Source organism: Drosophila subpulchrella, chromosome 2R (assembly GCF_014743375.2).
Source record: "Drosophila subpulchrella strain 33 F10 #4 breed RU33 chromosome 2R, RU_Dsub_v1.1 Primary Assembly, whole genome shotgun sequence".
In the NCBI taxonomy this organism is placed as follows: Eukaryota; Metazoa; Arthropoda; class Insecta; order Diptera; family Drosophilidae; genus Drosophila; species Drosophila subpulchrella.
Genome location: NC_050611.1, coordinates 8,146,721 through 8,169,473, shown reverse-complemented (window position 1 = coordinate 8,169,473; position 22,753 = coordinate 8,146,721). Strand labels below are relative to the sequence as shown.

Sequence of the window (22,753 nt, the reverse complement as noted above, 5' to 3'; positions counted from 1 at the left end):
CAAAAAGCTTAACGAACCTATAATATAGCTAGGGTCCGGGGGCAGGGCAAAGAAATGCCAGCACTCGAGGCAGAGTCCTGCTGAGCTATTTATTCTCCTCACAAAGGATATCAAATTTAAGTGCACACACATCAGGGCATGGCTACGAATGTTATCAATCAATAGTGGCTTCTTGCCCCAATACTATATGTTTCTCGATGTTACAATGTAGCCCCCCTCCTCCCTTCCATTGTTCCACCCTCGCATTCTTATACGTACTATATCTCAGTTTGTATGTCTGACCTAATCGCATTGAATTTAATGTCAAGCCATTGCTGCTCCGGCTTCGCTGGCATATTGGTTTATAAAGAAATTCCTTTTGAGTAAGGGATCATCAAAATACTTTGAACTTTTTATTGTTCAATTCGCAGACGGAGATAACATAAAATCCCACTTCATTTGGTAATTTTCATTTCATAATTTTCTCGAGCAAAACTTTTACTTGACTTTGGGGGGCGTTTAAGTAAGAGCCCGCAGTTCATTTGGTTCGCAACTCGATTGGGGCCATAACCCTTGGGTGGACAACGTGAAAATCATATCATGCATGGTCGGGAGTGGATGGGTCTTTATTTTCAGCAGCTTATAAGCGCACTTTTCACGCTTTTCCTTGGCCTGGCACTAATTCTTTCGATTGGCAGCAGAAATGCGATTAGACTGCAGTCCGGCCAAGAGCTTCTTCTCTTTGTTCTTTTTTTTTCCATCCCGTTGCCAAATTCAACTTTAAGGCACTACGTGATCAAACTGCCACTACGATTAAGCTCCTGCTTCACCCACTTATTTTTTGTTATTCAGCTGGCTTCTAAATTCCGCTTATCGCATTGTAAAAAGGCAAATTTCGCCGCAGACCAGAAACCCCGAAAAACAAAATTTCAGGGGATGGCAGAACGAGAGCCAAGTATAAAATTGTAATCCGCTTAGTTGGCCAGCAAAATGTCTCGTGTCGTGCTCCTCGCTGCCAGCTGGCAAAACTTAATTTGCTGCAGCGCGACCGTTGTGGTAATTACCACATAAATTCAGCAGCAAATTGCTCCTTTAAAAAAGTTTGCCACAGCCTCAAGCTGTGGGTGTACGGGAATAGTATATATAGTATTTGCACACAGGGAAAAAGTATTTGTGATTACTTAGTAGTTTCGTAAATGTTTGTCAATAATACTATGGTTTTATAGACATTTCACATGTCTAACCTTTCATTTTTAATGTTATTCATTTTAATTTTTAATAGAGCTCTATAAGAAAGAAAAAATGCAATTACTAGGATTTCCTTAAATAAATAATCATTAAAGTTAATACACTTAAATACATTTTTCCTTTTATATTTTATATACAAATTCTAAAACTTTTGTTTTAATTAAATATAACCACGGTTCGAAATTTTAAATGATATGAAAATGTTTTCTGATTAATAATGCTTGTTTGCAATTTTGACCATTTTCTAAATGAAACGTTAGGAATAAGAAGTTCTTGTCCTAAATATCTGCATATTAAGTTGAAATGGATACAAATACAAAATATTTTAAATTTATTGAATTCCTTTGAAATTGTTTAAGTCAAGGAAAAAAATACTAGATACTGTTAGTCATAATTACTTTTACCATTTCATCTCCTATTAAAATATAACTTTAAAATCGTACAATTTACTTTAAATGTTAAATAGAATACTATACAATTGTAATATTTCCCCAAAATATTTTAATTGAAGAAGAAATCTATGGACTTACTAACTTTGCTTTCAATGTTCACTGAAATGGTAAAAAATTAACTTTTAAAGCTCTGCTTTCCGCGTTTTTCTCTGTGCACTGATATAGGACCGATTAAAAGCAGCAAATGGCATATTTGACGCAAAGGTCAGACATTAACAAGATTTTTGGTTTGGCTCCTTGCAACGCTGGCTGCCCCTAATTTCGGTTTTGGCCCTGTCTCCGCCTCTGTCTGCGTCTGCGGTCACTGGGGCTGTTAATCCCCAGCAAGTTAATCCTGCCCACTGGCCCACATAGCGACACACGACTAAGTCGGGACAGACCGAACTGACCGAATTATCATCGCTGCTGCGGAGTTGGCAAAAACATGAGTACAACCGCTGGCCGGGCTTAGCCAACTCGGAGGGGGAGTTGCGGTTGAAAAATAATAGGTTTATGCCCTGCGAAACGGCAGAGGGCAAGTGATTGATATGCCTGACATGTCGCCGCATGATCTCTGTCCCTGCAGCTCGGTTTGCCCTCTGACCTCCCTCCTCTCGACCGGAATCAAATTCATGGCCTTAAGTGCTTAATGTTTGATGTCTGCCACTCTGTGTGTGTCTGTGTTTTCATGTGTGAGCAAGTGCGGTCGTTCAAACACTTTCATTTGCATTGAAAAGGTCTGGGAGCAAAACTTTAGTTGGTCTTTTATTAAAGCTTAAAGCATTGGCGTAAATAAGACTTCAAAATAAACCATTTTTATTATACGCAAATAGCCAGGATTTGGTCACTTTACACATTACAATATATGAGCAACGTTGCGTATGAGTCATTTTTCTTAAGCCTCAACAAATCCATTTACGGGTAACTGTGCGTATGAGCCACAATGTTGAACAAAGAGATGCAAACTAGTATTTTATAAATGTTTTTTAAACTAATTTTGAAAAACCCTTTAAAAACCAAAGTATTAAGGTTTCTACTGCCCAGCTTATAAACAGTTCATGTAAGTAGATACCCATTTCATCACTTCAGCTTAAACTCCTTCCCAAGCGAGTGGTAGGCACTCAACTTAAGTCGCACACGCTCCCAGCTGCAGATCATTTGCATATCTTCTTATCTGACCATTCCCAATGCCCTTTGTCTGCACCATGCCCACTCGACGGATCCGGGGGATGAGGGGCACTGGAGGTGGTAGAGCTCAATGGCCCTGCAAATGTGCAAAGGGCGAAGCGCTTTACCATTTTCTTTGCTCCTTTTAATGCGGCACTTTAGTTGATAAGTCAACCATTTCAGATGAGCGAAAGGCAGATTGGAGTGGGAACCCACTGGCCGACTCGAGCGCCCTTTGGATGACACCTGGCTGGTTGCCAACTAATGCCGCTCCAGCTGATGCCGCTCCACCTGCATTTGTAATTGCATTACGGACTACAACATTGGCGCCGACCTTTAAGCCCACTCTGCTCTGCTCCCCACTTTCTCATCCAACCCCCCTCGTCTCATTCGCATTCTCGTTCCGTTCAAAGCAAATCCCCTTTTGTAAGGGCGCCTCTGTGCCAACTTTAAGTGGCCCTTTGTGTTGCACGCAGTCGCCGCTGGTAAAGTTATCCCCAGCACTTCGCGGCAACAATGTGGACAACTCAACGTGGCGTATACGCAACGTGGCAATTAAAATGGCAGGCCAAGCCCCGCAACACTGCGGCATCCTGAAGGGTCGCCAACTATTTTTGCATTCCCCGTGCTGCCAAATTTGAGACACACTCCGCTGCCGGATGAATAGTTTATGGGATATGGTTTAGATACACCCTCCCTCTCTTGATATCTTGAGCCAACAACTTTGTATCTTAGCTAGGTAATTGGTAAGCTTAAACTCGTATTGTAATCGAAACTCTGCAATCCCCTGGCAAATTGCTTTTATAATTGAAATGCTCGAATTACATATGACCAGCAACTACAGTTCAGCTGGGTGAAAAACTGCTACACCCGGCAAAACAAAAGTTTGGAAACCTACCTTTAATTTGATACTTTAAGAAGAATGAAAATGTTTTCTTATATTTAAAACAAATAAATTGCTGATAGTTCTAAAAGTATAGTTTAAAAAAAAGAGGATGTATATAAGGCAATTTTTAAATTCATAATATTATTGTTTTCTTTCTTGAAAAAAAAAAGTTGCTTAAAAGTTGAGCCAATTTTAATCATAATAAGTTATAAGTTAACATTAAATGTTGGATAAAATAAAAAGACAATTTAATTAAATTCAAAAGGACAGGAAATATTTTTATAAAAACCTGGTTTATCAAAACAGAAAAATGTTAAACATATAATTTTATACTTTTGTAGAGGGTATTATAATATTAGCCAGAAAATTGAATCGCAGGGAGTGTAATATTTACCGACCCTCATATCATATTTTACATAGCTGGCATAGCTATAAAAAATCGTATAACGATGGGAAAATCAAAATAAAAATAGATATAAGTTAATGAAACTCGAGGTAAAGTCTGTCATACTATGACATAGTCATGAGATTTATCGGATTTACGGTTAATACTGTTTCTAATATATATGTGTACCCATCTTGATATGGTTTTATCTGCAAGGGTGTATTAACATCGGCATGCCAAACTTTTCCCTTTTTTTTCTAACTTTCGATACCGATATTTGCTCAGTGCTCAGTGGTTTAGCCAAAGTTTAATCGCTTGGCCGGCAGGAAATTCCTTACTGCCAAAGACGACGGCTTAGAAGACAAAGGAGGTGGTGCAGCAAAGGCATCAGCGGTGGCCAAAGGATTAGCAGGGGGAGTGGGCGGTGGCCACTGGAGATGGGCGCATAAATTCTAATTAAAATTTGTGTGCCAGGTGGTAAATAAAACTAATTATACATGCGCAATTTTCCCTGGTGCAAGTGCGAGCGGGATACTTTAAAATTGTCGTATACCCGCAACCACTCGCTCGCTCTAAAAGTGAGCTCTGTTGGCAAATGGAAAAAGTTTTGCTGCGACTCAACTATGTCTGGCAGTGAAGTCTTTTTCGGGTTTGAGTTTGGGCTAAAAGCAAAAATCCAACGAAATAAAATGGAAAGAAAAACGAAACGAGAAAGTTTTGCGAAAACTTGGACAGGGGAGAGGCGATGGAAAAAAAAGGGGGGCGGGTCTAAGGGGGGGTTCTGACCCCCGGGAGACTGGGTGGGGTGGCAAATCAATGATGCAGCTGCCATAAGACCCTCTAAGCTCAATTATTGCAGGATACAAAACAAGAGACAATAGAGAAACAAAGAGCCCTGGTAGTCTGGCCACTGTTGATGGCCATATCCTTTGGCTTTTTTTTCCAGTTAAACGTGACCCGAACAAAGGCATTCCTCGGAAAAATCAGAAATACTCACACACACACACGCCACAGAGCAGATGGAGTTGAATATGAAAAACGTTTTATCTGGCCATCTAATAGATACATAAATGCTATGCAGCTCCATTGATCGATTTGCCCGCAAAAGTAGGCGAACGATTTGTTCTGGCAAATTGAATTTTCTAAGCTTTTTGGGAGCTGCGCATATCGATTTAAACGAAACTCGTGTTTGCCAATGACGTATAGCCAAAATGAATGCTGTAGATTTATTTACTCGCTCGTTCTATTTTATGCCGAATTTCGTGTGTAAGTCAAATTTAATTTACTGATGCCAGGGCCCCGAAACTTTGATCAAAGCTGTGCTGAAAATTGCCTTTGTCACACATAAAAATATATACGTATGAACAATATAAGGGGACGGGCCAGGGCAATGTACTAAAAATTGTCGAAAGCATTTGGGGGCTGTGGAAAAATATGGCAAAAGTTGCAGAAAACTTTTGATGCTCATGTTTTTGTACCCATTAATCGAAGAGTAAGAGGGTGTATTATTTCGTCGGAAAGTATGTAACAGGTTGAAGGAAGCGATTCCAATCCTTTAAAGTGTATATTTTCTTGATAAGGATTACCGAGTCGAACTCCGTATGAACGCTGATATCTCGGTAACTATAAAAGCTAGAAAGTTGGGACTTGGCATGCAAATTCTTGAGGTTCTTGCGTAGCCCACACTGAAACCTGTCTAGCACCCACATTTTTAAATATTTTTCAAAAGTATAAATGCGATTTTGTTCTGATTATCAATACCCATCTACATGCCAAAACTTGTTTAAATAGTTATAAGCAAATAAAGTGGACTACTTCGGAAACAGCCGATTTGCTGCATGCATATATCCATCTCTCTCGCACTTTTTTTAACTGAGTACCGGGTATCTAATAGTCGACGCCATCGACTATAGCGTTTTTTCTTGTTTTTTGTTGTACTCTTCGGCTTGGCTCACTCTACATACTATGTAGTCTCCTTTTTTCCCACTCCACTCCACAAAAGCGTTAAAGCGTGGGTGGATATTAAAGCCAAGTCCATAGAATAGGCGATAAATGTCGATTACATTTCAGGGCAATAAACAAGAGAACTTCCACTAAATGCCCGATGTGCTGCACAACAACAAGTGCCATTAAATGCATGGCAAAAACAGTGCTAAGTTTCATCGCTGACAAATTGAAGGCACTTTGCTAATGTCGTGGGAAATGCTGAATGCGACTAGCAAACAGAGGCGACCGAAAATAAATCCAAGCTGCGAATCCTCTACCCGTAACGAGCCAAAGTGGCCCAAATGCGGATTTATGCCCCGCTCAATGATAAATTGAATTTCACTCAAAATTAACTGTAAGCCAGGGGGGAAAAACGCTTGCCACACATGTGCTGCGGCCTATAAAATGTGACAAGGAAACTAACGAAGGACTCGTCGCTCATGTGGATTTGGCTAAAACAACACAAGCACAGGAACACACACATCTGCCAACTGGCGACCGCAGCCTCCGAAGGAAGAAAATTAGGCCAGAACCCAGGCAGCTCTGCCACTTGGCCTGACAATTGCCTAAGCATATTTGTCATTTGATTGATTTATTCTGCAGGGCCAACAACAGCTGCCATTTCGTTGGCCAAGATGGCTTGTTATTTGTTTGTCTTTGTTTGGGCCGGGCCTTCTGCTAAGGCGCTTTTGTCAAATCAAATCTTCATCGCTTTCATTAGGCCCCAGATTTCCATAATTTAGAAGGGCCCAAGCACTAAGTCTACATTAAGTTGTAAGCCTGGTTGGATCGTCACGAAGAAGGAAGCCCTTGCTAACCAGCTAGAATCCAATAAGATCCCATAAAAATACTTAGAGTTTCTAACAAATATCACCTAAAAGTCATAAGACTAAATAAATATCATATATCAGCTAAAGTCCCTAACAATTTTAAACAAGCTCTCTACATTTTCTGCATTTATCTAGACCAAATATTAAGCAATGCTTAAAAAGCCAATAAGTGCACCAAGCAAAAACAAATTCAATATATACCTACATTTTAAATGCAGTTCTATTTAAAGCTTAAAGTGTTTAAATTCGAAGAAATGTGGTTAGCATGTATTTATTTCCAGCCTCTGAAAAGCATTGATAGTCACGTTTAATATGCGACGATAAATAAAATACATCCCATTATTTTTAATACGAATACTAAGGCTATGTGTATTTGAAGTATGAATATATATTGTAAAAAATGATATTACAAGCTTTTTTTTCGTTTCAAAAAATGTTTCCTCTATTCTAAACTATATTAAAATTATATATAGGGTTTTTAAGTCCCAATATATATTTGTTTCCTTTCACAGACTTCAAATGAATACTTATCTCATTTCAAATAATCCATTTTATTATATATCAATTATGAATACATGTTTTCAAAGTCTTATTTAAAATTTTCAAAAACATAGGTGGTACTCGTTTTGTGTTTTGTATAAAACACATTTCTATTTACTAAGTCTAGGAGTTTAGTAACAGTAGCAACTATAATATAGTATATTTTATATTTTATAGTCTGTGGTAGTACAATCTAACCCTTCTTGCCCTCAGTGTAGATGAGATGAATAGAACACTTCTAACGGCATGCGGGGCAGGTTCATTGGGGGTTTCACAAAGGTCACAGAAGTGTTGCAGGTGGTGGTGGTGTTTGGTAACTGGTGGTGGGTCTACGTTTTGGTGACTTTACTTAACTGCAGTTCAGGTGCTAGATTCTCGCATTTAGAGGTCGGAGTTGGATAGTTGAAGGGTTGGCGAACTGAGGAGTGGAGCAATGGATGGGTGGAAGGGTGGGTGGGAGGCACTCACCTGTTGAGTAGCGCGGCAGAGGCGCATCGCCGGTGGCGAGGCAGCCGCCATAGGAGAAGTGGTGACTGCTGGATCCGGTTCCCGAGACCACGGCTATTTCATCCAGCTCATGGCCGGGCGAGGTGCCGGCGGATACCAGGCGGGTGGATGAGGTCGCCGAGTTGCCCTGCGAATTCTTGCGTCCACGTAGCGAGAGCACCAGCCTTTTGGCTGTGGACATGCCCCCGATTGTCGTTGCTTGGCCGCCGATCCCTGCTCACAGCTCCTCCACCTCCTCCTACTCCTGATCCCGAATCTGATCCTGTAATGGCAATATGGATGAAGAAAAAAATGGTAAATGGAGATACGAAACTTTTTCAATATTCCCTTGGCGCTCGGCTGCGCCTTTGCTATTTATTTCGTTAATAATTTACAACAGAGCTTCAAAAGATATGATAATTTCTGCTCAGCAAAACGGAGGAAGACGGCTGGGAATTTTCATTTTCATGCTTTGCCAGCTCAGGACAAGAACGCAGACGGGGAGCTTCTTAAATTATGCAAATGCTTGCAATCAGGGCCAGAGAAATGCCGCAAAACAACACACAAAAAAGCAGAATGGAGAAAAAGAACAACGCACAAAATGATTGCGACATGGTAAATATGAATGGGGATATTAGCATATGAAGGGGATAGAGTAATGATACTGCGATTAATGGCTTAAGCATGAAACTAAAATCCCTTGAAAAGAGCGTTTACCATCGATTTAAACGCCAATGAAAAAATAATCTAGAAAAAGTATACAGGCCAAGCGGTCCATCAAAGAAATACTTGTTTATTTTATGAGGATTATAAATATATTATAAATAAATATTAACAAGAAGAAAATTACACTTTTATTTGTACTACCAAAAAATACTATATGGTAGTTAGGGATCCCCTATGTACAATTTTTTTTTAACAAATTGAGTTAAAGCAAATATGTCTCGCTTTTCTGATAAACATTTTTGATGCACAAATGGTTCACAAATTAACTAATGAATCGGGAATAAGTATATTGGGGCTAAAGCCCGACTAAGAGCACTCAGTGCTCTATGACAGTTTTGGTTTATTTTCCAGATTTCAGCCCAAATCCTCTTAGCCAAAAAAAACAGGCAAGAGCAAATGATAGACGTGAACACAGGCGAACACAGACCCCAATGCATACATACCGAAAACCAAAAAAACAAGACCCTTCCCTTGCCTTTTTCCTTATCATTTTAATATTTAATAAGCATCGCGCAGAAGGGAAGTGCGAGAAACCCGAATGAAATGGGGGAAACTCCACTCAACAGCGACTCTAAATATTCAGTTGAGTGTAAACTTGATAAGTTGTCTTTCTGGCAAATGTACGGCATATGTTGGCTTCGCAGGGCGTCCTTGTGGATGCGGAATGGGTAATGCATATTATTCTATGCCCATATTTACATATTACGCCACTTTAAATGCCCGCGCTGGCTTTAAACTCTTTTCGTAAATGCCTTTTGACTCGACGTCCATGTAATACCGCATACATCCTATGCATAAAAAAATAAAATAAAAAACTCAGTTACACACATTCAACTTTCCTTTTCGGATACGTGACGAATAACAAATTTGTGGGATTTTGCAGCATTTTGATTGAATGTTGTCGTCGCTGCGGGAAAAACCCAGAGGAAATTGGGGCGGGGAATGGGAATGGGAACGAGATCCAAATACAAATATGATTTATGAGCCGCAGCCTGCAAGCCAATCGCATGTGGAGGGTACTAGCTGCAGATGCTGCACAAACACAAACGGGAAAAATCGGATATGGAGAGATGCTTAAGAGTTTGTGCTTGACTTAATTCACATCCGGTTCCCATACTCCCATATCCCATGCTTAGGGAAAGACGATAAAAATATTGGCAAACACCAGGGAGCAGGTAGGAAAATATGTACCCAATACTCATGGGATTATACTTTTATTACTCGCAAACCCTTAACTTTTTCCCTATTAAATCTAATCTATGTAATATAAATTCCCTTTTCAAAATCGATTTGAAACGCACATCTATTCCCAGTATTATTGAAAAGGCGACAGAAATTATTAGGATAAGGTGGGAAAACTTCCTGGCACCTATCCAGTGTTCCGTTTTCCTTGGGCAAAGCCCAAAAGGCAATCAAGTGTTGCCAAAACCAACGTAAACATGAAAATTGCCTGGGAAACCCAAACTCAAAACTTTCGAGTCCCAAAATGTGGGAGAAAATTGTATGACAGGGAAAAAGAAAGAAGGAGAGTGTAGAAAAAGCTGATAGCCGGGGCAATTGTTTGCATTGTGCAAGTGTCAACAGCATTTGCAATTCCGTTGCAATTTTTAGCATCTTTCCGAGCTTTGGCTGCAAAGTAACCCAAAATGCGGACTAAAAATTGCATTTCTGCCCCCTTGGCGTCTCACGTGCCGCATTCTCTTTCTCGTTTGCTGTGAAAATATGGTAATTCCCAGCTATCGAAGGTGGAAAACAATTTTGCACACTATAGTATTCTCAATTCGCTTGCTCCCGTTGCAATTTTAGCCAATATTGTTACAACCGCATGGGTTATGCATATAGACTTTATAAATATAAAATGTATATGTGAGTAAATACAATTGGAAATGCATATATCAGCACAAAAAACGAATCGAATTTACGTGTCAAACTTGTTTGTGCCAAAGCCGACAACATTTAATGGCCTTTTGTGCGATTTGAGCAGCGTCAGCTAGAAATAACAAGCTTTCGGTTTCAGCTAATTAATGCAAACCCCCTTTTGGAAAAATCGCCAAGAACCAGAACCCACTGGTCCCCCGTTCATTTGTCGGGATCACATTGCAGGAGACAGACAGCTTCGTGCATAAAAAATGAATCACCATCAATCCCGCGCTCAAAAACATTTCCAGGATAAAGTGAAGGACTGGCTAACAAAAAAAAAGGCTACTAATTAGAGGCAAGAGTCGCGATTCTGCGCCAAGAGAAAAAGGGAATTACTCTAGGAAAAAAGCTTACCATCTAGAGCACAAAGCAGATACTGAAAGTGATTATACCCTTTTGGCAAGGGCATATTCCATCTGATTAAGCCAAGTGCACATTTGTCACACGAATGTGACAGCATCGAGGGCGAAAAGGACGATGTGGGCGATGCGACGGAACCGCTGACAAGTTGCCATGGTCAAGTTGATGGAACGCGATCTGGCTCCACGCGAACGCTGACCACAATTGACGCCCCTAATTGCACACTTCCATGGGAAAATACAGATGGCGGGAAAACCCATTCATAGTGAGAAGCTCCATTTCGCTGAAGCGCTAATTAAATGACTAAGCCTCTCAGGTGCGAGAAATATGAATGCCCTGCGCATTTGCACAACTAATTTACCAGCTCTAGAGCTTGTTCTTAGAAGAAAATACTGTTAAAATAGAAATATCCGCTATTCACCCTTCACAATTTGGTAAATCAACGTGACCATTTTCCCATTTCACAGTCTAGAATTGAATTGAAAACATTAAAACCCATCTGCAAACGTAATATATTCACTCATTATATTAATTCCACAGCGGATAAGCAAAATAATCAGAGAATTTCCTGTTTTACAATTTACAAATCAACCGAGATCAAACGAAGCCAAGCGGCAACATGTTGTGTAACACAACACGCAAGTATCAAAATTGGGGTTAAATAAAGTTGAAAATCGCTTTTAATGCATAAGTAAATAATGCTTGCCAATAATTCCCCATTTGCATTGGACTAGATTCTGTATTGCCCCGATTCTGTGTTCTGTATTGCCCCGATTCTGTGTTCTGTATTGCACCGCCTGTCTGGGCTCTCGATATCCCATGTTCATCCCCATTTAAATGAAACCCCTTTTGTGCAATTATTTAAGCTTCGACTCGTTGCCGCATTTTCAATGCAAATTAATGCAACTGAACTCGATCCCCCTTTGGCTGGACCACCAATGCCAGCGACCATTCCATTGGGATATTTTTTAATTTTTATTTGCGTGTTATTATTGCACTTTAATCTTATATCAATTTACTTTTTTTTCCCCCGTTGTTGGGTGCCTTTTATTGTTGCAATTATCGACGGAAACCCTTGCTACCGCAAAATGTATAATTGAGCAATTTAATACGACATTTAGCCATTTTCAATTGAGTATAATTTGGCATAGTTTCGTTGTTAGCAAAGTTTACATTTGTGGCTGCTGAACTATTTAATTATGGCCAAGCTTTTGGTATTTTCCATAATTCTATTACTACAACATTTGGTTCGCCCCTCTTGCATAACTTTTACACACCCCTTTTTAACCCCTTTGGCTTTCGACTAAAGCGCCACTAACAAAAACACGCAGTGCTAAATCCATGGAGCCACCTTTTCTTTGTGGACGCAGTGGATCTTCCCCTGCATCTTTGTAACCGGGCAAACGTGGTGCACGAACTGCAATTTATAACTGCACATACGTGAGCAGTAAGCCAGCGGCACCACCCTTTCAACCACCCGATTTCGCCCCTTTGAGTTGAGGGAACTTCAGTTTTATCTTCTGTCATAACAAGGTACTTTTTATCTTACTTAGGTACAGTCGAATCTCATTGGTGATAATAAAATGTTTAAATAAAGTTTAAGGGTATTTAATATAGTAATATACGTTTAAAAAGTATATTCCTGTATAAAGTCTATGATGTCCTGGACACGCGTTTACATACTACCCACGTAGTAGGCATCTTTTTTTGTACCCTAGCTATGAATAATAGTATCTTCCCATCTCTGGCTGAGGCCCTATGGCATATAAACATTTTGTTAGCTGCGCTTTAGCTCGTCGCAACGTTTCTGCCTTCGCCTTTGTGCAAGGTGCCCACATCCAGTTTTCCTGCCATTCCCCCTTTCACATCATTTATCCAACCCTTTGGACCCAAACCAACACTGATGGCGCTACAGTTTTTGTGATTCGACAGAGCGCAAATAAACAAAAGGGTCGCGGCGCTTCGTGCGAAAAGCGGGAAAAAGGAAAAACTAAATGAAAATGAAAAACAACTTGGTGTAAAGAAAGGGAACAGAAATGCCAGGCTTGTGTGTGGCTCCACATTCAGTTGCAGCTTCAGCTAAAGCTACAGCTCCAGAGGCAGTAATAGTTCTACACCGAACAAAATTGAACATGGTACGGTTTTTACTTATCGTCACAGACGAAAATTCAGCAAAATATAATTATATAGTATGAGGTATATGTACTAACGCTTAAACCAAGTTAATGAAATGATTGTCTTTCTATATCAATACATACCCCCCAATTGTTTTTATATAATTTTCTCAGTGCAGCTGCAGTTGTAGCTTTTGTTGCATCGGAGTCCTGCAACAAATTTGCTGGCACAGCAGGCGAAAATATGTGCCAGCACAGCAGCCACGAAGGAGTATAAAGCACTGAAATGGTGAGGTTGGGTGCAACCGGCAAAGAAGAGATTGTGGAAGGATATTTCACTTTATTGGCAAAGTCGAAGATGGAATGCGCTTAAAGTCGCTACCGGGATGCAGGGGGGGAAGTGACAGCGACAAGTTATTGCCACGCCGGTATGCAACTGCGGCCGGTAACGTGGTTTATCCCCAACGAAACACAGAATTTAATCCTGGCCAAATGCATTTCTGTCATATACATATGTGCTCAAAATTATAGCACAAAGGTGGCCTTGCAACCAGCAGGGTTTAATAGACCCATGTATGAGATAATATCATAATTAAATTTCCACAGCTGGTAAAGCCCATATATTTTGGAAATATTATTTGAGTACGAGTGCCAAATTTAATTATTAATTTGATAGAACGGAACTATTTTCAATATTTAAAGATAAAATAAATAAATACAACTTTTACTGCTACTTCATCGACCACAGCTTTACCCATGGAAATTAACATTGGGAAAGTGCCAGCCAGGCACATTCATCAGCTACCTGTGCACACCTCGGCAATCGTCAATCTTTCGGGCGTCCTTCGCTTCTGCCTTTGAGTGACTGACAGGCCCTCATACCAACCTGTAGGCCCCTTGTGCTTGGCTTTAATTAAGCGTCCCATTTGCCCAGAAATTGCATCTCCAGCAGGTACACACAATTCACTGAGGAAATATTTGCATTCCATGTATCCGGCACTCACAGTCTAAACGTTCGCGATGCTCGAGAAGCTTGGGGTTTCGGCTTGAGCTTGAGGTCGAGTTTAAGGTGGCTTCTGAGATGTCATAAGCAGAAGTCGGTTTTTCGACCCTCGAAAATTGCCGAGCTTAATTGGATGCAAAATTAACAGTTAAGGCATTTAGCGTTCCCAGGAAGATGACAGTAGGTGTGGCTAACTGTCATCACCGTCGACTGCCCTGGTTAGCCAAAAACCACAGCTGCAGACAGGCAACAGAACTTGTGCTCAAACCAAAATTCAGATAGATACGTTTGGCTTTAGAATAAATAAGAAGTATTTAATTGAATATGTTTTCAGGCATTTACTCCTTTGTTTTAAATCATAAAAAAAGTATTTCGGACCAACTCAGTTTTATGAAATTGTTAACATACATTTTAAAACAACACACGAAGCACTAAAATAATTGTTTACTTCCAGGAGTATCTGGTTCAATTAACAAATAATATTATCCTGAAATCATTTCCATACCTAAAGTACAGGCACAACCCATGTATTTTCATCTTTAACACTTGTCTCAACCTGATGCTTTGGCCTAATAGAGTTGCTTGTCAACAAGCTACATTGGAAGTCCAGTAAAACGATTTTTAAATAAATTAAGTTCAGAATATGCCTCTCAAATTCAATTAAGTTGAGTTGCAAGTGTGCGTCATATATCTATCTCTATATCCGAAGCAGAACTCCCTTGAATGGTCTCACTCGCTCTCATTTTGTGCTTATGACCGTGCTAGTTTCCTGCCCCTATCACTGTCTCATTCTAAATGTCAAAACATGCGTGTCAAAACAATTGTCATTCATTTTGCCTGGGTTCTAGCTAGAAGTTGGCTTCGCTCCTCTATTTTACCCCCTTGCAATTATGGCTCAGTGACATGTGTTAACAATCAGCCCATACCAACTCCCTCTGGCATCTGGTAGCATCAACCCTGTTTCGTTCAACATTTCCGCCAGATATTTTTGCCCATTTCCTGCAGCCTTTCAGCTTGAAATCAATATGGGGAGTATGTGTGAGAGGTTAGTTCTGCCATCAACGCCTTGATTACTGCTGTCATATTATTTTCACACTTGAAATGCTGCTCGTCTTGGCTCCTATATCATCGCCGTATGAATCGATCTGGCATCGGCTCTTGGTCATTATCAGCGCTGGCCATTATGTGACACTTGGCTGTCACTTTACATGCTGCGAGTCCCTGCGCGGTCCCTCTCTAATATCCCGACATCCTTTCAGCTGTCAGTGCTTGGCCATTCCCTTTTGCCTTCATCGCTGTTGATGCCGCTCCAAGGATTTTGTAGTTTCCACACATAACGTTAAAATGTGTTTGAGAGAGAAAGCTAAACCTAGTACAGCACAAAACTCTTGACCAGAGATGGATCTTTAGGTTTTTATATCTAGTTTATTGGAAAAAATATGTGGAAAATATTTTTAAAATTTAGTATATGTGGGTTCTAATCTTAAAAACTAGTACAGTATCAGCTTAATTGAAAAAACAGTCTAACACATAATATTTTAAATCCTTTAAATATACTAGTTTGCAAGTATATTTTCCTATAAATTAATAAATACCTTGAAATCTATATGGCTTGTTTTAGGGGGCCTTGCTTTAGAAATCTTCTACATACCTCCCACACATCATTTACAAACTCTGTACACTAACTACACACTACAAAATCGAGAATGCAGTTAATAAAATATGTAATTCTTTTGTTTGCTTTTTGCGGTCTCCTGGTAAGTAAATTGAAATAGTTGATTGGGTAATAACATAACACACAAACCCACAAGATGCCGATAGAAATAGTTGCCAGAACAGTCAATTTGGAGAGGCAGTTTGAAAGGGCTTCGGCGATAATCGTACGGCATATAGAGCGTAGTCCTCGAGCGCCGCTTCCTGAAATGCCCCTGGATTTTCAGACGAAGCATGCACCCTGTGATATGGACTCGAGGGGCAGACAGAGCTATATACATGCCTTCCCAAACCATTGCATTTGGGCCTACAACAATCGGTACTTGAGCGAGGGACACTTTCGCATCTACAAGACCTATCAGTTGGAAGCATTTTTCTTTGGCCAGTACTACGAGCGCCTAAAGCGTTATGAATTCGAACCACATGTCTACGATTACAACATGTAACAAGGACCATTAAAATAATTTTTAGAAGCCCTCAGTTAAAAGAATACCCTGTACAAGATTCAATGAATAAATAATACGATTTTGCTGGTTAACAAGGTCTAAAGCGTTATAAAAAGGGGGAAATAAATTTTATAACAACCTTTTCAATAGCTTGTTCTTACAAAGCTAAATGGTAATATATGCTGCATTAAAAATGTGCGTTTTTGGTACATTTATTTCTAGCAGGCCTTGACTTTCCTAACATAGTTTTTAACGCTTTCAAACAAATCACACGGATAACATCCTAAATTAACTAGAGTAATTTTATATTTTATCTTAGAACCATGATTTTAAAACTAAATTTAGTGATATTAACGATAATGACGCTAGTGTGTTCGGTAAGGAGGTGTTGTGTGTTTGATTCCATAGTAACATACGTTTTAATAGCTTCCGTGTGGAAATTCCCGAGGAATCCCTCCCAGTGAAATGACTTCACCCCAGATTTCAAGTGACCTTTTGGCCAATCAGAATGAAACTCAGAAAAATAGCACTCTTACTGATGAAGCGGTGAAATCCACAGAACTAGCTGAACCAAAGACAGAACCTACAAAAATAATTTCGACCAGTCCGACGATTATAAGGCATATAATTCGTACAAAACGTGATTCATCAGTGCCATTCGACTTTCAAACCAGTCATTTACCTTGCGACGTGGACTTGGGAGCCGTCCAGAAGATCGTGACAGTATTACCCAACAACTGCGTTTGGGCGTTCAACAACAGATTCGTTTCAGAGGACAACTATCGCATTTATAAAACCTATCAGCTGGAGGCCTTTATGTTTGGTCAGTACCACGAGCGCTTGAGGCGTTTCGAGATGGATCCGCATACCTGGGACTATGCGAGTGTAGTAACGTAGGAAACCATTACGATCGGTATTCTGTGAGTTTGTTGTCAATCGTCGGAGACTACAGAAATTTTAGTATTCTCCTAAAATTTAAAAAAACAAAAAACCTAAATCTATGAAAACAAATATTAGTATTTGGTAAATAAGTCTTCTGTGATTATGAAGACGCTTATAAATTGTCTGTTAATCTTCTTTATTGTCTTGGTAAGCACCTCTAAATAATGTTCATAAGATCTATTAATTAAAATAAATCCATAGTCTATATCGTCTAAGGGACTTTCAAGAACGCTAGCTGGCAAATTTGATGCTCAGAATGACACTGCTATCGCAAAGAAGTTAAACGTAACTGCAACCGATGTTAAGGTAAACGGAACTGAGCTCATGACTTTGGAAAAACTGGAGCAACCAGAAAATCCCGTAGTCAATGGCGTTATAAAGCATATTAAACGTGACAAAAGAGAGCTGCTTGTAACGATGCCCTTTGACCAGCATACCATGCATTTGCCCTGCGATCTCGATCAACGTGGAAGACATAATATTGTTTCCTTAATGCCTAACCATTGCATCTGGGTGTGGAACAACAAATTCTCACATGTCGGATTCTACAGAGTATTCAAGATCTATCAGTTGGAGGGTTTCTTTTTCGGGCAGTACTACGAGCGTTTGAAGCGCTACGAAATCGACCCCCACACTTGGGGATATGGCTAATGTGACATAACTTAATTATCAAGGAGCAAATAAATTTTCAAGTGTTTAAAATAACCTGTATGTTTTTAGATATTTAACTTCTAGTAATATCACAATTTGCGTTTAAATATATTTTTCTAAGCGGGAGGTTTTGTTATAACTAGCCCCCACACTTGGGGATATGGCTAATGTGACATAACTTAATTATCAAGGACCAAATAAATTTTCAAGTGTTTAAAATAACCTGCATGTTTTTAGGTATTTAACTTCTAGTAATATCACAATTTGCGTTTAAATATATTTTTCTAAGCGGGAGGTTTTGTTATAACTAGCTTCTTTGATGCTTATCATTTGGAAACATTTTCCTTTACAAGTCTATTTTCTGAGCATTTTCACCACATTTTGACAGGCAACGAAAACTGCGTTTAATGGAAGCGGAAATTTGATATTTTTGAAAAGCATTTTCACTGTTTGTCCTGGCAAAATAGGGAGAAATGTGCGTAGCAACTGCTGTTCAATTTCCCACGACTACAGGCAATCTGATGAACTTTTTGGATGCCTTTTTGAAATATGAAAACCCCCACAACCGTTCAAAATTGTGTCATTATGGCCACATTTATCGTTTCTCCATTTTAATTGCGGCCCCCGCTATTTAGTCGGTAAAACAAAATCAATCAATTTCATTCATTTGGGTGAAAGCAAATAAGGTGCAAAACCTTAAGTGAATTGGATGGCGTGTGTTTTTGTTTGGAACTGCGATTTTTATCTGCCAAATTCCTGGCGCGGATAACATTTGTGTGTAATTTGTAATTTTGCGGATCATCAATCAGCTGTCGTCGGCTGTCGAGCTGCGATTTGGTTCTGTGGATAAGGAAAATTAGAAGAAACGCGGGGTTCAGCTCTTGTTTCACTTTGATTTATCGATGACTTGGCAAAACAAAAAGTTTTCTTTTTAATTACGAACTCTGCAGGAACTCGCAGCAAATTGAGTTTTTTATTGTCTTCCTGTATAATTAACAAATTTCCGTTTCCTACTTTGTTAAGACTTTTATTGAACTACCAAAAGGTATATAAAAACATGTTTTCTAACTTTAATTTACAACAAATATAGCAGATCTAGTAGATTGACCATACAATGTTTAATCCCCCTTCCTTACTGTAAAGTCCAAGTACATAGTCACCAGTTTTACTGTTTTCATTTTTCTAAATGAATTCAATTTCAAGTTGGCCACCCAAGCAGAAGTTTTATTTCCCCTCGGGTCAAGGAGACAACAAGCTGGGCTTTTTTAAATTATTAATTAAAAATCAAGTGCTGGCCACAGCAAAAACAAAACACCAAGATGATGAAAATGGTCGGTGGGAGAATATGATGAATTCATTGTGCAAATATTTTGTATCATTAAAATTTTAAAGAATTTCATTTCCCTAGCTTACGTCAAGAGTTTCTATGCCGAGGAGCTTTTCTTCTCCGTTTCTGCTTTATGAACATAACAAAATGTTGCCTTGCCTTGCTTTCTGCCGTGGAGCTTTATTTATTTATTTCCGGAAACGTGCCCTTGAGATTAAAGTATTTCCCCCATCCATTTTGCCCCCCCCCCCAAAAAGTGTTCGACCATCTGTATGTAAATCTGTATACAGTATATATATATATATATATGCAAAGGCAGATACATATCTCTATCTGTGCGTTGTTCATTTGTTCATTAGGTTCCTTTGCGCCATCCTTCTCGGCTGCTTTTGCACATTTCTTGCGCGTGTCTGGGTGTTTGGTCGAAGTTGTTCAAAGTTTCCACACCCAGTCCAGTTCCAGCCTGGTCACGCCCCTTAAAAATGTCCTAGGCGACGGTGGTTTGCTTTCCCTTACTGGATACACTCAGGGAAATGTCCCCTAAGTCATAAATGGTTATCTGAGAACTGACTTTCAACCATGTTCGACCATATTTTTTGTAAAATAAGTATGCTTTATACCATAGATCCTTAAGATTTGATCTTAGATATGTTTAATTTATTTCTTTATTTATGTATGTATAAAAGTGGTCCTATAAAAAAGTATGCTTTATACAAAATGATGCTATAGATCTTATCTTAGATAATTGGATTTTATTTCTTTATTTATTTATAAAAAAGGCCCTATAAAATCCCGAGCATGCTAATAACACAATAGGTCACTAAAATTATATATATCTGAAACAAAATTATTTGTACCTTAGAATTATCACTGACTTTTATAATAAAAGTTTTAATAAAAGACCTCATAAATTATTTTAAAAACCATTTTTAAAATATTTTTTAAAAGATGTCAGAACATTAGGGCAATTTTTTTTTCAAGTTTGAAAATAAATTGTTGAGTAATTATTATTATTTAACAAGATTATTATAAAATTTTTAAGCCTTTTGTCTTATAATCAATGCGATTTTCTGAATTAACAGGACATATTACCATTTTAATTTTTTGAAATACAAACAAATTTTTAATGAATAAAATAACTCACCAATTCTCAACAAGTCTGCCTAAGTCTTGCTTTACAACGGCATTTTTTTTAAGTGCATCCCTCTGACCATTTCCGCGCCTCTAATGAAAACACAATAAAAATTTTGCGCTTTTCTGCCTTCCCAAGTGGCTGTGAAATTTTTGATGAGTTTGTCAGCTTGTGGGAATTGTGCCAATCGCCGACGCTCCTGCTGTCGCCGGACAAATACTTATTAAGTGAACTGTGCGCTCTTCACAATTTAGCTCAATGTAATTAAGCTTCTGCTCCTCGGGAGCGTAGGTCACAGACCGTATCCTGCTGAAAAATTTCCTTCTACCATAATAATTATTCGATGACGGCAGAGCACACACTTTAGTCTATGACAATCTTCCAGTAATTCAATTAGTAAATTCCCTGCCTATCTGTGAGAAAAAGTCAATAAACAACTTCATCTTAGTCTAAAGTTTCCTCTGGCCAACAAAGTTTTCAAACTTTCTTCTTTCAGTTGATGGCCAATTAGATGAGTCGAATAGCAAAAAGTTGTCTAAAGAATTTGTGCAGGAATATGAATTTCAAACGCTCCATCCGACTATAAAATCAATCAGCTGGACTTTTTCACTGAATATACGTATTTGTGTGTATTTCCACCTGAAATCCAGTACGCTATTCCCGAATTCTTATTTTTTCCTCCGCTTTTGAAACTGACACGCTGCTTCTCTGAGGCGCAAATCTCATTTCCCTTGTGGCGGCAGAAGCCTGTGAAAAAATGTACCATCCTGCCGCCCTTTCCTCGTCCATTTTTTTTTTTGGTTCTTTTTTTTGGGTAACCCAATTTGATGGCCAGTGCCTCGCTGCTTTGGCTCACTGCTGACGTCACAGCTTCGCACCTCGCACAACTGGCTTTCTGTGTCACACACACTTGCAGAGGGGCGCACACGAGCGCACACAGCCGGGGTCAAAATATTAGCAGTACATACTTATGTAGATGTACTTATAGCCAAGACCATCACGGGAAAATTCAGTACGTTTTTATAATCTCTTAGTAATGTTTCCAAAACGTGGAGATTATATAAGCTCAATCATTCTTAAAGTATAAAATTGTATATGTACCAACATTAACTGAGAAATAATTCCTTGATTTAGCGCACTGACCTTAGTTGTGGAAATAATAGACTAAACAGTATAAATAATGACCTTAAAATGTGCCTACCATTTGATTTAAGGAACAAAATGGACTAAAAATATATTTGAATTGATATGAACTGTCACATGGATTTTAATACATTCACTCAAAAAAATTAATAGACGATTTATTTTTTTAACTAGGGATATATATTAACTATTTAAAGGGTTTGAAAAAATTAGAATCTTGCTAAATAACTTGTATTATAATATTCTCAATATTTAAAATAAACCTACCTCAATATTTTATATGCTTCATTTTAAAGAGCTAAGGATATCTTTATTTCTTATAAATAAGCTGGCTAAATCTTTAAACTTTCTCAGTAATTTGTATCAAAATAGAAACCATTAATAGTTTTATTTTACTACCTATACGACCCCAATTGTTCTTACGCACACACAAAACCGCTGTACATTATGGCCAAAAAGTGGACGAAACAAAACATCGGAATGAGAGGCATAAAAAATGGTAACAAAATTACATACATCAAAGGTGTTTTTCTGTTCCTTTTTGAATATACGAGTGTGTGTATGGGGGCGTCAGAGTGGGCGGGAAAGTGGGTGGGGGTCTGTAGGGGGCTTGGCATGTTGTTGTATAAGGGTTGCTGCGGGCCATGATGCTGGTGGCCCACTTCTGCTGTTGCTGCCGCTGACCAATGGTCCATGTAATTTTTTGGCAAGCATCTCCTCGCATATCAGCGCACTTGTGAACCTTTTTTGGAGATGGGTCATGAAATATGCGTCCCTCGCCCAGCGATTGCTTTTCCATGTTACCTTTCACAGGACTCCCCCCACCCCTTTGCTCGTATCTCATTCACATTTATGATGAGTGTGCGGGCAACAGGAAAGGGATGGGGCCCTGTTTTTTCTGCCCAAATAAACTTGGCAAATATGCGGCCTTAGTTTAAAGCCAGAGCACGCGCCGATTGACATCATTAAGCCCAGCTAGTGGCGGCACTAAATCATGATTCCGGCCATCCAAAAAAAAATATGACAAAAAGTGAATGCACAACTAAATGAATGGCACACATGGGAAACCGTATACACAACGGCAGGGCGGGAAAATGTAAAGAGTTTTGATTTATGCAAACAGTTCACAGAGATAACAAAAAAGAGTTGTGCTGAAAATTACCCTGTTTAAAGGGGGAAATCCGGCGCTGGAATCTCAGACTTGTAAACGAGAATTATGTAAATGTATTGCTGCTTGTATATTTAGAATGAAAGTAGCTAAGGCCAATTTAGTTATTGGGTAGAAACTGAAATGAAACATGAAATCGTTAATCTAAATCAAACTTCTCCCTGCTGAAA

At 39.1% G+C, this 22,753-nt stretch overlaps 4 protein-coding genes across 12 annotated transcripts in view; 3 read left to right on the top strand and 1 right to left on the bottom strand.

Annotated features, from left to right (window-relative positions):
• Nucleotides 1-22,753, bottom strand: part of LOC119549385 (cyclic nucleotide-gated cation channel beta-1) — a 74,774-nt gene that overhangs the window by 39,360 nt on the left and 12,661 nt on the right. For 7 of the 8 annotated variants that reach the window (XM_037857427.1, XM_037857425.1, XM_037857428.1 and 4 more), the window contains one exon: nucleotides 7,921-8,221. The exons of the other annotated variant lie outside the window; for it this stretch is intronic. In XM_037857427.1, the coding sequence (XP_037713355.1) occupies nucleotides 7,921-8,140 (220 nt within the window). In that variant the 5' untranslated portion in view covers nucleotides 8,141-8,221. The remainder of the gene's footprint in view (nucleotides 1-7,920; nucleotides 8,222-22,753) is intronic. 8 annotated transcript variants of the gene reach the window in all.
• LOC119549391 lies at nucleotides 15,690-16,301 on the top strand. The gene is made up of 2 exons (XM_037857441.1): nucleotides 15,690-15,818; nucleotides 15,873-16,301. Exons 1-2 carry the CDS (start codon nucleotides 15,768-15,770, stop codon nucleotides 16,218-16,220), a joined length of 399 nt encoding a protein of 132 aa, XP_037713369.1. The 5' UTR covers nucleotides 15,690-15,767; the 3' UTR covers nucleotides 16,221-16,301.
• LOC119549388 lies at nucleotides 16,466-17,250 on the top strand. 2 transcript variants are annotated; one of them, XM_037857435.1, is made up of 2 exons: nucleotides 16,466-16,597; nucleotides 16,647-17,249. In XM_037857435.1, the coding sequence occupies exons 1-2, from the start codon at nucleotides 16,544-16,546 to the stop codon at nucleotides 17,115-17,117; spliced, it is 525 nt and encodes a 174-aa protein (XP_037713363.1). In that variant the 5' UTR covers nucleotides 16,466-16,543; the 3' UTR covers nucleotides 17,118-17,249. The 2 variants fall into 2 exon arrangements, with proteins under 2 accessions (XP_037713363.1, XP_037713364.1); XM_037857436.1 differs by having other exon boundaries at nucleotides 16,484-16,592; nucleotides 16,647-17,250.
• LOC119549389 lies at nucleotides 17,125-17,867 on the top strand. Its single transcript, XM_037857437.1, has 2 exons — nucleotides 17,125-17,309; nucleotides 17,364-17,867. Exons 1-2 carry the CDS (start codon nucleotides 17,265-17,267, stop codon nucleotides 17,811-17,813), a joined length of 495 nt encoding a protein of 164 aa, XP_037713365.1. The 5' UTR covers nucleotides 17,125-17,264; the 3' UTR covers nucleotides 17,814-17,867.

What these genes read in the sequence shown, in the direction of transcription:
- LOC119549388 (XM_037857435.1), top strand. Translation starts at nt 16,544, where the DNA reads ATGATTTTAAAACTAAATTTAGTGATATTAACGATAATGACGCTAGTG. An exon ending in TAATGACGCTAGTGTGTTCG is followed by an intron (nt 16,598 to 16,646) that starts GTAAGGAGGTGT and finishes ACGTTTTAATAG; the next exon opens with CTTCCGTGTGGAAATTCCCG.
- LOC119549389 (XM_037857437.1), top strand. Translation starts at nt 17,265, where the DNA reads ATGAAGACGCTTATAAATTGTCTGTTAATCTTCTTTATTGTCTTG. An exon ending in TAATCTTCTTTATTGTCTTG is followed by an intron (nt 17,310 to 17,363) that starts GTAAGCACCTCT and finishes ATAAATCCATAG; the next exon opens with TCTATATCGTCTAAGGGACT.
- LOC119549391 (XM_037857441.1), top strand. Translation starts at nt 15,768, where the DNA reads ATGCAGTTAATAAAATATGTAATTCTTTTGTTTGCTTTTTGCGGTCTC. An exon ending in TTGCTTTTTGCGGTCTCCTG is followed by an intron (nt 15,819 to 15,872) that starts GTAAGTAAATTG and finishes CAAACCCACAAG; the next exon opens with ATGCCGATAGAAATAGTTGC.